The 12,853-nt window shown below is 36.7% G+C and overlaps 1 protein-coding gene and 1 long non-coding RNA gene across 2 annotated transcripts; both read left to right on the top strand.

Moving 5' to 3' along the window:
- Positions 1 to 152: 152 nt before the first annotated feature.
- On the top strand, positions 153 to 5,203 carry ifi30b (IFI30 lysosomal thiol reductase b). Its single transcript, XM_688852.9, has 7 exons — positions 153 to 337; positions 2,876 to 3,064; positions 3,165 to 3,233; positions 4,092 to 4,181; positions 4,265 to 4,417; positions 4,925 to 4,993; positions 5,100 to 5,203. Exons 1-7 carry the CDS (start codon positions 197 to 199, stop codon positions 5,157 to 5,159), a joined length of 771 nt encoding a protein of 256 aa, XP_693944.3. The 5' UTR covers positions 153 to 196; the 3' UTR covers positions 5,160 to 5,203.
- Positions 5,204 to 6,757: 1,554 nt separating this feature from the next.
- Positions 6,758 to 11,006, top strand: LOC141376532 (uncharacterized). Its single transcript, XR_012386981.1, has 3 exons — positions 6,758 to 6,810; positions 9,037 to 9,213; positions 9,505 to 11,006. It is a non-coding gene; the product is annotated as an uncharacterized lncRNA (long non-coding RNA).
- The last annotated feature ends 1,847 nt before the right edge of the window (positions 11,007 to 12,853 follow it).

Here is a 12,853-nt window from a genome sequence, read left to right as displayed (position 1 = left end):
TACAACTGTCATGGGCTATACTAAACAGGGATTAGTGAATGAGTGAGTGGTTTTGAACACAGCTAGTGGGTGATGTTTCTGTTCAGCTGCAGCTCCTCACATCTGATTGGAGCCCTAAGGTTATTATAATAAGACGAGAGCGCATGCAAGCCATACTGCGCATAGAAGGATCAGAGACTCTCGCAATACCCACATCATGAACACTCTAGTGCTTTTTGTGTTTCATGTATTATTTCTTGGAGTTCATAAAATACAGTGTAAATCTCACCCAAAGCCTTCATGTGGATACCCTCCATCCCAATGGTGCAGGTCTCTGGAAATTGCCATAGAATGTGAGGTAAGTCTGTTTAATGGGTTGATTTTTATTGTTGTAATTGTTATTATCATTATAAAATTGTTATTATTATAATTAACTAACTATACATAAGCTATATTTTTGCAGATCTATATCATGCTTGTAATGTTTTTTGGCGAGTTAATATTAGCTGAAATTTTAAAGATGCTTTTAGAGGTATGGCAGATTATGTTTAAAACATTTTAGGTTATTTAAAATACAGAATTATTAACATATTGTCACTTAAATTATGCATTAATATGGCTAGTTTGCAGGATTTTACTGACCATTTAGAATATACATTTATGAAATGGTGAACATGATACACCGGTCTTCTAACGAACCTATATTAAGCATCTTTTTTCAAAGGCTTCTTTGTGCTGGCAAATTGGTGTCATGCTTTAGAACACAAACAACTTCCAATTAGATTTTAGGCCACGAGATATCCCAGGCTTTGCATCATGGGTTTGATGAGGCTCCTCATGTTGACAGCCGAATGTCCATAGCATGCTCTGTGCAAATGGTTCAAAAGTTAATCCTAAATAATTGGCTAAAAATGTGGGGGTTTAATATTTGCCATTTATAGCAGATCCTTGTTATTTTTGCCTGAATGTGACTGCTCCTAATGAGCTACTATTCAAGATGTGACCCAAATTTGTGGGTACAATTAATTAAGGCTAATCCCCCACCCACCCTTCTGTTCATCACAATTTTTTAAAAGTAATTCTTAAACTAATAGTTAACCTAAAAAATACAATTAACCTATAATTTACTCACCCTTTAGTTCATCCTGGCTCTTTCGTGTTGGAAAATGGTGTTGGATTGTGGCTTTTATTTTGAAGCTTCTAAAAGCACATACAGTTGAAGTCAGAATTATTAGCCCCCCTGTTTATTTTTTTCTCCAATTTCTGTTTAACGGAGAGATTTTTTTCAACACATTTATAAACATAATAGTTTTAATAACTGTTTTATTTTATCTTTACCATGATGACTGTAAATAATGTTTGACTAGATTATTTTCATGACTCTTCTATACAGCTTAAAGTGACATTCAAAGGCTTAACTAGGTTGATTAGGTTAACTAGGCAGGTTATTAGGGTAATTAGGCAAGTTATTGTATAACAATGGTTTGTTCTGTAGACTATCAAAAAAAATTGCCTAAAGGGGCTAATAATTTTGTCCTTGAAATGGTGTTTAAAAAATGTTAAACTTTTTTTAATCTAGTCGAAATAAAACAAATAGTTTTTTTTCCAGTAGAAAAAATATTATCAGACATACTGTGAAAATTTGTTATATATCATTGGGGAAATATTTAAAAAAGAAAAAAAATTCAAAGGGGGGCTTATAATTTTCACTTCAACTCTAAATACATCTTCAAACTAACTCAAACAGCGCCAAGGGGTTAGTCTTAGGCCATGTCCACACGTATACGAGTATTTTTATTAACAGTTTTCCCTGCTTTTGTTTAAATATATATATATATATATATATATATATATATATATATATATATATATATATATATATATATATATATATATATATATATATATACCTGTCCACATGAAAACGCACTGTGAAGCATGTTAAGGGCACACCAAACCAACAGGCGGAGATAATTACACTTTTATGCTGGGTACATACCAAATGGGCATTTAAGTATTTTTGCGAGTAAATTGCACACAAATCAATGCAAATGTGGGAACAGAGGCAGATTACAACCACAATGTTGAGCAATCCGTAATGTGTCCGCGAACATTTTAAAATTTGCCTTATTTACATCTTCTGCATTTGGTGTGAACCCAGCGGTGTTGGCCGATCAGAAAGGAGAAAACATCAATCACGCTAATATCATGAGGCGAAAACTCTGATTGTAGTGTCCACATAACCACACTGCACCCTGTGTCTCACCTTGGAGTTTTTAGAAAGTTGCGGTATCAGTAACCCAATAATCCGTTTTGGTGTGGACAAAAAGCGAAACCACATAGAAAAAAGTGAAGGTTTGAAAATGCCAGTGTTCGTGTGTATGGAGCCTTATGAAGATGTTTGATCCATTCATTCATTCATTTTCTTGTCGGCTTAGTCCCTTTATTAATCCGGGGTCACCACAGTGGAATGAACTGCCAACTTATCCAGCAAGTTTTTAAGCAGCAGCTGCCCTTCCAGCCGCAACCCATCTCTGGGAAACATCCACACACATTCACACACTACGGACAATTTAGCCTACCCAATTCACCTGTACCGCATGTTTTTGGGAAACCGGAGCACCCGGAGGAAACCCATGCAAAGGCAGGGAGAACATGCAAACTCCACACAGAAATGCCAACTGAGCCGAGGTTCGAACCAGCGACCTTCTTGCTGTGAGGCGACAGCACTACCTACTGCACCACTGCCTCGCCCTAAGATGTTCGATGTTTTTTGTAAAAAAAAAAAAAAAAAACTTTGCATGCTTGCTGTAGTTGCCAAAACAAGCAGTGATTTTTATGATTATTATTATTTTAAATCATGTATCTGATGTGTTGAATATTTTTGACAATGCAGGTGCAGAAACAATGCATGGAGCTGAATGCAAGCCGGTTAGACCCAGTAGTTCCTCCTGTGGAAATCTCTCTGTATTATGAGAGTCTATGTTCAGGCTGCAGATCATTCCTCACTGAACAGCTCTTCCCAACCTGGACTTTACTCAAAGATATAATGAAAGTCAACCTGGTACCCTTCGGCAATGCTAAGGTACATTTTAGTTTTATTCATGATGTAATGGAGGAAATGTTACTTGAATTAGTTTATAATTATTTACCTCTTATAAATATTTTTCAATAAACTTGTTCAGGAAGTTCCTGAAGAGAATTCATTCTCATGTCAACACGGAGAACCAGAGTGCTACGCTAACATGGTTGAGGTGAGTTTGAGAGCTTACACAGATGCATTTTATCTAGCTTGTGGCAAGCATATTCAAACATTTTCTCAAGCTAGGGGAAAAAGGTAAATTGAATATACAGAATTAAGTAGCGTTTCCTCAACGCAAAGGTCAAAAACATGATAGGCAAGGACAAGGGCTGCGTCCGAAACCACCTACTACTCAGTAGGTGGTGCATTTGAATTTAAACATACTACTCGGCTGTTAGCAAAGTACGTTCTCTACAGTATGAACGTGAAAAGTATGAGTGGAATTCGGACGTACTACATCCGCCATTTTGTCATGGTCACGTGACCTACCTGCGTCAATTGCGTCGCTTTACTCCCATTCATGAATTCGTTCGCGGGGCATTATGGGATAGCGCAGCGTGCATGGGATGCACACTCTAGAATCTCGCCGGAAGTAGTAAGTCATCCGGGTACTTTTCGCATACTGATTTTCGTATTCTATGAATTCGGACATACTACTCGGCTCGCATACTGATTTTAGCGTACTACATAGTATGGAAGTATGCGGTTTCGGACGCAGCCAAGAAAAAGCTTTGAATTGCTCACTTACAGCTTACAAGACTCAGCAACGATGTGTGTCTTGGACAGCTTCAGCTGTGTGTGTTTGCAATTAAGGGGAATCTGGGCCAGGTGTGTGAGTGAAGTGCATGATGAGATCTATAGTTCATTAAAGTGGCAGATTTGTAGTTCTCCAGCAATCTGCAAATGCTAGATCACTGGTGATCGTGACGGCAGCTTGCTAGATTTTTTTTCCCCCGTTGTTTTAATCTATAAAGGTTTCTCTAGTTTACTTGCACCTACCTACTCAATATTTCCTTCTCTTTTTCCATAGGCATGTGTTTTATATGAAGCCAATCATGCTGCATTCCCTGTCATTCACTGCATGGAGTCATCTGCAGATGTAACACAATCAGCTAAACCTGTAAGCATCTCTGAGCTAACATTACTCTACTGTATTCTGTTAATGGCAGTAAACCACTGTGAGTCTTTGATTTTCTTTGCCAGTGTTTGCAGCTGTACGCGCCATTCATAAAATGGGAGACCATAGAATCCTGTACAAGAGGAGAGCTTGGCCATAGTTTAATGCACCAAAATGCAGTAAAGACGCAAGCGCTCAAACCTGCACATACTCATGTGCCCTGGATCACCATCAATGGGGTGAGCTCTTCTCAAAGCTGAGTATTTGCATGATATTGTCTGTCAAGTTGAAATGAAAGACACTGCCCTGCAGGCACAGGACGTCAACATGATGTCATACTGACGTTGCACCCCAATTTACCCCAACGTCACGAGAACTTTGGATTTTGTTTGGAAATGAGAATCAGGTTGACGTCAAAACCCAACGTCAGGCCGACGTCAATGTCCAACTTAAAGTCAACCAAATATCAACGTCTAATCATGTTACACCTTAACGTAGTGTGGACATCAGCACTATGATATCTATCAGACGTTGGATTTTGGTCACTTTCTAACACAACCTAAAATCAACCAAATATCAACGTAATTTGACACCATTATTGAACGTAAAAAGACACTGGTAAAACATTAAATTTTGGTCACCTGACATCATAACCTAAATCTAACCTAATATTATTGATGTTGTGTGCCTGCTGGGTAATATTACTGAATTAAGAGTTTGACACATAATTGCATTTTCTTCCTCAGAAATACACTAGTGAATTGGAAGATAAGGCTATGTCCACTCTCTTTAATCTTGTGTGCAGCTTGTACAAAGTATGTTTGGGTGCCTTTTCTATTTCTATTCCTTATTTAATTACTGGAATCCTGCAGATGCTTACCAACAGGACTTAACTAAGAACCTTGTGTACTTCTCTTGAAGGGAATCAAGCCACCGGTCTGCACTGGAGCCCTGAAAAAACTGGACAGAAGCTTTTGCTAGTGGAAAGAAAATGATTGTTACAAATAAAACATCACATAAATGTTGTTGTTGTTTTTTTTTTTACATTTGCCTATTGTATATTTTTAGGATAAATAAAATCATATCATTCTAGCAGTATTTACTATTTTCAAAGAAATGTTATTTTAAGTTTTTTTTTTTCTGGCAGCTAGGGTGCTGGAAAAATTTACGTAAAATAACGGCTGGTAATTTACAGACATTTACCATAAAATAACAAGACAGTAAAATACGGAAATGTACATTTAAGGAAATTTCTTATAATAAAGTCTGTTATTTTATAGTAAAAGTCTGTAATTAAACGGTCATTATTTTACGTTTTTTTCCCACCACCCTGGCTGCTGGAAAAAAAACCTGTAAAATAACAGATCAAAGTATTTTTTTGTAAGGAATAATTGATGATGGGCCGCTGTATTATTAGAAAAATGATGCAAGGCCGTTACACCTCAGGTGTCCATTATTTTTCTATAAACTCTATTACGTCTTATCCCTAATTAGTGGAATTGGTAGTGTTACAACTTTCCCTGTGTTTCAACTATACCCGGCCACCCCATATGTAAACTTTTGGATCTTATAAAGCTGTCCCCCCACTTTTAAAATATCTGCTACGCCCCTGGCCATATATTACATTGCAAAAAAAAAAAGACATATCTACTCATTTTTAAATCAATGTGCATTTTCTATAAACAAAAGATACCCTGCTGAAAAAAAACAGCTTAAACCAGCCTAAGCTGGTTGGCTGGTTTTAGCTGGTCGACCAGCCTGGTTTTAGAGGGGTTTTGTCCACTTCCAAGCTGGTTTCCTTCCATTTCTAGCCTGGTCTTAGCTGGTCAGGCTAAAAAATGACCTGCCAAAACCTGATTTAAGCTGGACATAGCTGGTTTTGGCTGGACTCCCAGCCTGGCTAGGCTGGTCAAGCTGGTCATCTCCCAGCCTGACCAGCTAAGACCAGGCTGGAAATGGCTGGAAACCAGCCTGGAAGTGACCAAAACTAAAGCCAGCCTGGTTAACCAGCTAAACCAGCCAACCAGCCAAGGCTGGTTTAAGCTGTTTTTTTCAGTGGGGTATTGTCTTGTTTTCAGATATAAGTAAAATTAAATAGGGTTTACTTAAAACAAGTGAAATAATCTGCCAATAGGTAAGCAAAATAATCGTGTTATCGATTTGAAATATGATTATTGTGCTTACCCCATTGGCAGATTATTTTTGCTTGTTTAAAAAACAAATTTTGACATTATATATGGTAATCGGGAGACTTGTACGATATATGTCTTCACCAGCAGAGGGGAGTGTCCGAGCATTTTTTCCTGAATAAAAACGGTCCTTCAAAAACCTGTGAAGAAAAACAAAATACGTAAATAACTGAGTATTTTATTTTTCTAAAGAAAAAATTAACAAACATATTAATTTTTTATTAGTGATGACATTAAAATGTAAAGTATTTACATCAAAGGAGCAAAAAGTAACACCAATAATTTAAGTGATGTTATTGTTATCAAACGTTCAATGTTTTCCAGCAGGGGGCAGTGGCCCAGAATTCATCTCCACACAAACATGACTGCTTGTGAAAGGAAGAAAAAATCACGATGGACAAATTCTTAAAACTGACAGACGCATTGCAGTTAATCTGGTCGGTGTAAGTACATTTTGAACATTTATTGATTTTAATATTTTGCTTCTTAGTGAAAGGACAGTGATAAGCCTACGGTTTTTTTATTTAAAGCTAGCTTTCAAGAATATACCTGCCTCAAAACCTAATAGCTTTTTTTAAACATCTGTAGTTTTTTTTTTCTGAAACACACTAATGGCCTTAAGAACAGATGTACACCAGCATGTCCTCATTTATACACGTTTAAAGTCCTCATTCAAATCAACCGAATCCTGTTTTATTTCCAAAATGAATAGAGGTAAATTTGGTTTTATATTCACACATTTGTTTATTTAGAAGTCTCTATTTTGTTTACCATGTTACTTTGAATATTCCATCGGAATTACCATGCAAGTATGACTTCTAAACAACATTAACACTATCTAATTGACTGTAAACAATGCTGTACTTTGATAATTATTGGCTACTAATATGATTTACCAATTTAGAATTTTCAAAGAATACGTTTCTAAAATGTTATTATTAAGGGGAAAGTGCAAATATGCGAATATAAAACTAACTTTACCTCTGTCCAAAATGATAGGGGTACATTTGGTTTTATATTCACACATTTGGACATTCTCCTTAATAATATTGTTTGCATTGTAATAATAATGTATCATTTACAAATTATAAATAGGAAAATGATATTAGCAACCAATGCCCAAACAATGCAAAATACAACATCGTTCACAGTCAATTAAATAGTGCTAATGTTGTTTTGAAGTCATACGTGCATGAGATTTCAGACCATTTAAATTAGCGTGGTAAACAATATAGGGACTGTTAAAATGAACGAATGTTCAAATATAAAACCAACTTTACCTCAAGTCCAAAATGAAAAACCACATTTTCTTAACCAGATGATTTTTTTTTCTGATTGAAAATACTTACAAGCAGATGTACAGCTGTCTATGGAAGCCTATTCCTGCCCTAGAATTAAAATAAAATTTATTGTTACTTCTCAAGTTAAAATTCTGAGTTATAAAGTCAGAATAGCGGACACCCCCAGCAAGAAGGTCGCTGGTTCGAGCCTCAGCCGGGTCAGTTGGCATTTCTCTGTGGAGTTTGCTTGCTCTCCCTGTGTTTGCGTGGGTTGAGTAAGCTAAATTGTCTGTAGTGATGGGTTGCAGCTGGAAGGGCTTATGTTGCGTAAAACATACGCTGGATAAGTTGGCGGTTCATTCCCCTGTGGCGACCCCTGATTTATGATGGGACTAAGCTGAAAAAAACATCCCCCCCCCCGCCATCATCAATGTAAAATTCACAAATAATAACAATGGTTATAATGTCACATTTCTGAAATTAAAAGTCACAATAACATTTTTTTATTATTTTATTCAGTGGTGGGAACAAACTTCCAAAGACATCCCTGATAGTTCAAAAAGGGTGGGCAAATAAATGAAGAAACACAAAATAATCAAAATAACAATTATAAAATGACATTGCCAATGTTAAATTAACATAGTTACAGTATTAATGGGGCACCTTGTAGGGCACTGTTATTCATAAAACTGGGTGTTTTTAAAACTGATTGGTCTCCTGCTATAAGTGCAGATTAACTAAACTGTAAGGGGTGGGGTGGTGCTTTACACAAGTTTGGACCAACATGAGATATAGACTAAATTACAACAGTTCTGATTCCCTAGAAAATAATTATTTGCAAAATTCATTCATTCATTTTCGGCCCTTTATTAATCTGGGGTCGCCACAGCGGAATGAACCGTCACTGGGAAACATTCATACACACTCATTCACAAACATACACTACGGACAATTTAACCTACCCAATTGACCTATACCACGTCTTTGGACTTGTGAGGGAAACTGGAGCACATGGAGAAAACCCACGCAAGAAACTCCACACAGAAACGCCTACTGACCTAGCCAAGGCTCGAACCAGAGACCTTCTTGCTGTGAGGCAATTGTGCTACCCACTGCGCCACCGTGCAGTCTTATATACAAAATAATTTAATTTTTGCAGCTTTTGCATAGAAAGCTAGGCAGGCATTAGCTGCAACTAGATTGACACTGGAGTTTAAACAAGTACAACATTTCACCACAATAATAATAGTGTGGTTTAGAAACACTGATATGAATGACACCGCTGTAAAATCATGCATGTTTGTTATTTTATTTTTAAGTAACGTCCTCACACACGCATCTTTCATTTATTTCATCTGCTAATTACTCCTCTTTCCGTTGAATCTTCAGAGATGCACCAAGTCTGACTGAGCAGATGTTCCACCAGATGCTCTTTTTACATCTTCAGACACACTCATTCCCTTCAGTATCTATCATTATCATCCATCATTACTACCGCGGCGACATAACAAGGGTGCAGAGTTCACTTCACTTGATGTAAAAGACTTTCCACCTTAACTAAGTATGGTAAGTGCATGCAACCTTAACTACAGTGAACCTAGAACTATTATTATTATTAAGTCACTCTAAAAATGGAATTATATATATATATATTTTTTTTTTTTTTTCACCCCAAAAAAAATTCTGTTTTTCCATCATTTACAGTACTCACCCTGGACTGTTCAGTTTTTTTTTCCAAAAGAAGATATTTTGAAGAATGTTGGAAAACTATGAGAATTAAAATCCATAGTAGGAAAAACAAATGCTATGGAAGTTCTTGGTTCCAGTTTTCTAACATTCTTTTTTTCTGTTCTACAGAACTCCAAACTGATTTGGAGCAAGTCGAGGGTGAGAAGTGAGGGCAGATTTTTAATTATGGGGGGTGAACTATCCCTTTAACACACACTGTGACTTAGGTCACAGACACAGATAGAAGATCATATGTAGTTAATGTGAAAATTATTTGGATGCTGTGACATACGGCAGAATTATATGACCTGGTGAATTCCTATTAAAGCTACCGCATAAAAATTCCACACAAAAACCCATGGACAGAGCATGGCATTGTTTTCAAATTTGGAGCCCTTCTTTCTTTTTCTCTTTTGTTTTTCCTATAAAAGTTTATTATTGGTACAAGCCATGAATGTTTGCTACAAATACAGACTCAAGACAGGAAATCCAGGATACCTATAATCCCCTGTGTGTGTGAATTATAAACCATAAAGCCTAGTCTGTTGTAAACTATCATCTCTGATAACCCTGTCATGCATGAGACAGTGCTTGCTGTTGAGCAAGGTTATCTTTCTGATTGGTCCGCTTCACATGGATTGACAAGATTGGCTCGTTCAAGTTGACAGCGTCTACATTTTTTGTTATGTTTAAAAATGATTGGGAGTTTCTAAGCCGTCTGGCTTGGCTTGCAAGTTCCAAACTACGACTGTACAAGCATCAATGATTTCCTCATGATGTGAAAAAATGCCAATAAAAGTCATTTTGTTTAACTGTAGAGTTGAATTGTCAACATCAAAAGTCAACAAAGGAGAGATCAACACCCCATAATGTAATTCACAAACCTAAGTAAATGGAAAACACTTGTAAATCACACAATAGAGGAACTGTTAATTAACAGATATTTTTTTAAGTGTATGGTCTTATGGCACAGGTGTCAAACTCCAGTCCTGGAGGACCAAAGCCTTGCACAATTTCAGCCTTATTTAAAGACACCTGATCAAACTAATTAAGTCCTTCAGGCTTGTTTGAAACCTACAGGTAAGTGGTGTTACAGCCAGGTTAGAACTGAACTCTGCAGGGATATGGCCCTCCGGGAACTGATTTTTACACCGTTGTCTACAGAATGAGACCCAGGAGTCCTTTGAAAACACAACGAAGATCTGAAACACTTTAATCAGTGTATGAATCTCAACAATGGTGATATTAATGATGTGTTTTGTATGATGCTCCCAGAATGCACTGTAGCTTGAAAGCATGTCAGCATTGTTGAGATTAATACGTTAATTCTTCATATCTGTGATTCTAAAGTTCATCATATATTCAAAATGTTAAGCGTATGATGTGTTTTAAAGGTGTACAATCACAGAGCAGTAATGAACCATGTCACTAGTGTTAAGATTATTACGTTAATTCTTGATACCTGGGGTTTAAAATTTAGTCATATGTTCAAAATGTTAAGCACACAAAGACCTCACTGATATTTTAGCTGCTTGTACAAATTACATATTTAAAATGAGCTAAAACAACACAATTGTTGCGTTTTGGGAGGAACTACTTAAATGTTTTATGTTCAATTAACTTAAAATTGTAAAAAAAAACAAAAAAACAACAACATTAAGTTAGCTTAATCGAATTGTGTTGAGACGACATGAAGGGGATGTGTGGAACCCAGCATTTTTTACGCCCCATTCACACGGGGTGTCATCGTCAACGCTTTCTATTGACTTTAAATGGGTGATGTAAAGCGTTGCCTAACTAAATTGTGGGTCCGCTGGCGCTGATTTAGCTGAGTTGCTCGCTGCAGAAGTTGGGAATTTCTCAGCTTTTTAAGGGCCAATGGAAGCATCAGCTAATCGGATCGCTTTATGCAAATACCCCAGCTCAGACAGTAGCTGATCACGGACTAAATTTATTGGCTGACACTGCTATGACGATTGCATAAGCCCCAACTTTAAACATGTCCTTCATCAAGCGTTGACGCTGAAACCCTGTGTGAATCGGGTGTTACACTGTTTTAAAGCCTAGTTAAAGCAGAGCTATCCAATCACAGAGCAACTGTAATGAACCATGTCACTAGTTTTAAGATTATTACGTTAATTCTTGATACCTGGGGTTTAAAATTTTAATCATATGTTCAAAATGCTAAACACGCAAAGACCTCAAAAATATTTTAGCTGCTTGTTCAAATTAAGTATTTAAAATGAGCTAAAACAACACAATTCTTGTGTTTTTGGGAGGAACTACTTAATTGTTTTGTGTTCAATTAACTCAGAATTGTAAAAAACATTAAGTTAGCTTAATCGATTTATGTTGGGACGACATGAAGGGAATGTGTGGAACCCAGCATTTTTTACGCCCCATGCAAGTTCTTGAACACTGAACTTGAAATCACATTACCGTCATAATCAGAGTTTAAATCCACCTATCAGTGAGTCTAACTACAAACTGATGATTAATTGGTTTCTCATTCTATAACACACATTTACCTTTAGTTTAGGCATTAGGATTTTATCTCAAGCAATTTATAATGACAAATCTATTCATCTTAAAGAGACAGTACTCACATTTAGTGCTACTAATAGAAAGCATCTGGTTTTGTTGATTTTGATGTTGTCAGGGATTCTGTCTGTATGATATCAGGAAGGAACAGTGAATGAAAAGGTTCTGGAAAATGATTTAGAGCCTATTTTTCATAGTACCAAGAGTCATCGCTTACTTTCTGGCTGAAAGCTTTTGGTGGGGACGTAGATTTGTTGAAATAAGTGAAAGTCTGTGAATTTGATGCAAGCCTCAACCGATAGCCAGTGCAAGGATTCAATCCACAATTACAACAACCAAAAATGAACAAGCATGAAAAATAAAGAGCCAAAGAGCCCAAATGAAGCAAACACTGTTCACTGTAATGGTGGCTTCTAACAAATACATGATTTTCAGTAAATCTAACTAAAGAAATTATGAAGTTTGACAGAAACTAAGTGAAACTGGGTTGTACAGGCAGAGCTCATAAGAAAACTTAAGTATTTTACGTTTTGCTAGTTTAGTGGCTAATTCTTACGAATTTGTTCAAGTTCAGTCGTACGAAAATGTACCATTTTAAAAAGGAGGCATGGGACCCCACCCCTAAACCCAACCATTATTGGGTGATGAGCAAATGGTACTAAATTGTACAAATTAGATTGTACAAGTTGATACGAAATAGCCACAAAATCAAAAGGTTATGAATTGCTGTGAGATAGCGTAGAAATAAGTGAAGCTGAATCCAGCTATACAATACAATACAATACAATGTAGCTAGTATTCTGTGCTTCTGAATGACTGTCATAGCTTTAGGAAGTGTCCTGGTGGTACCAAGCATCCTCCTCTCATGGGTGATGGAGGCCACTGTGCTCATTGAAACTTTCAGAGCAGCAGAAATTTTTCTGTAACCTTCCCCAAC

Source organism: Danio rerio, chromosome 11 (genome assembly GCF_049306965.1).
Source record: "Danio rerio strain Tuebingen ecotype United States chromosome 11, GRCz12tu, whole genome shotgun sequence".
NCBI classification, from domain to species: domain Eukaryota; kingdom Metazoa; phylum Chordata; class Actinopteri; order Cypriniformes; family Danionidae; genus Danio; species Danio rerio.
This window is presented reverse-complemented; position numbering and strand designations above follow the sequence as displayed.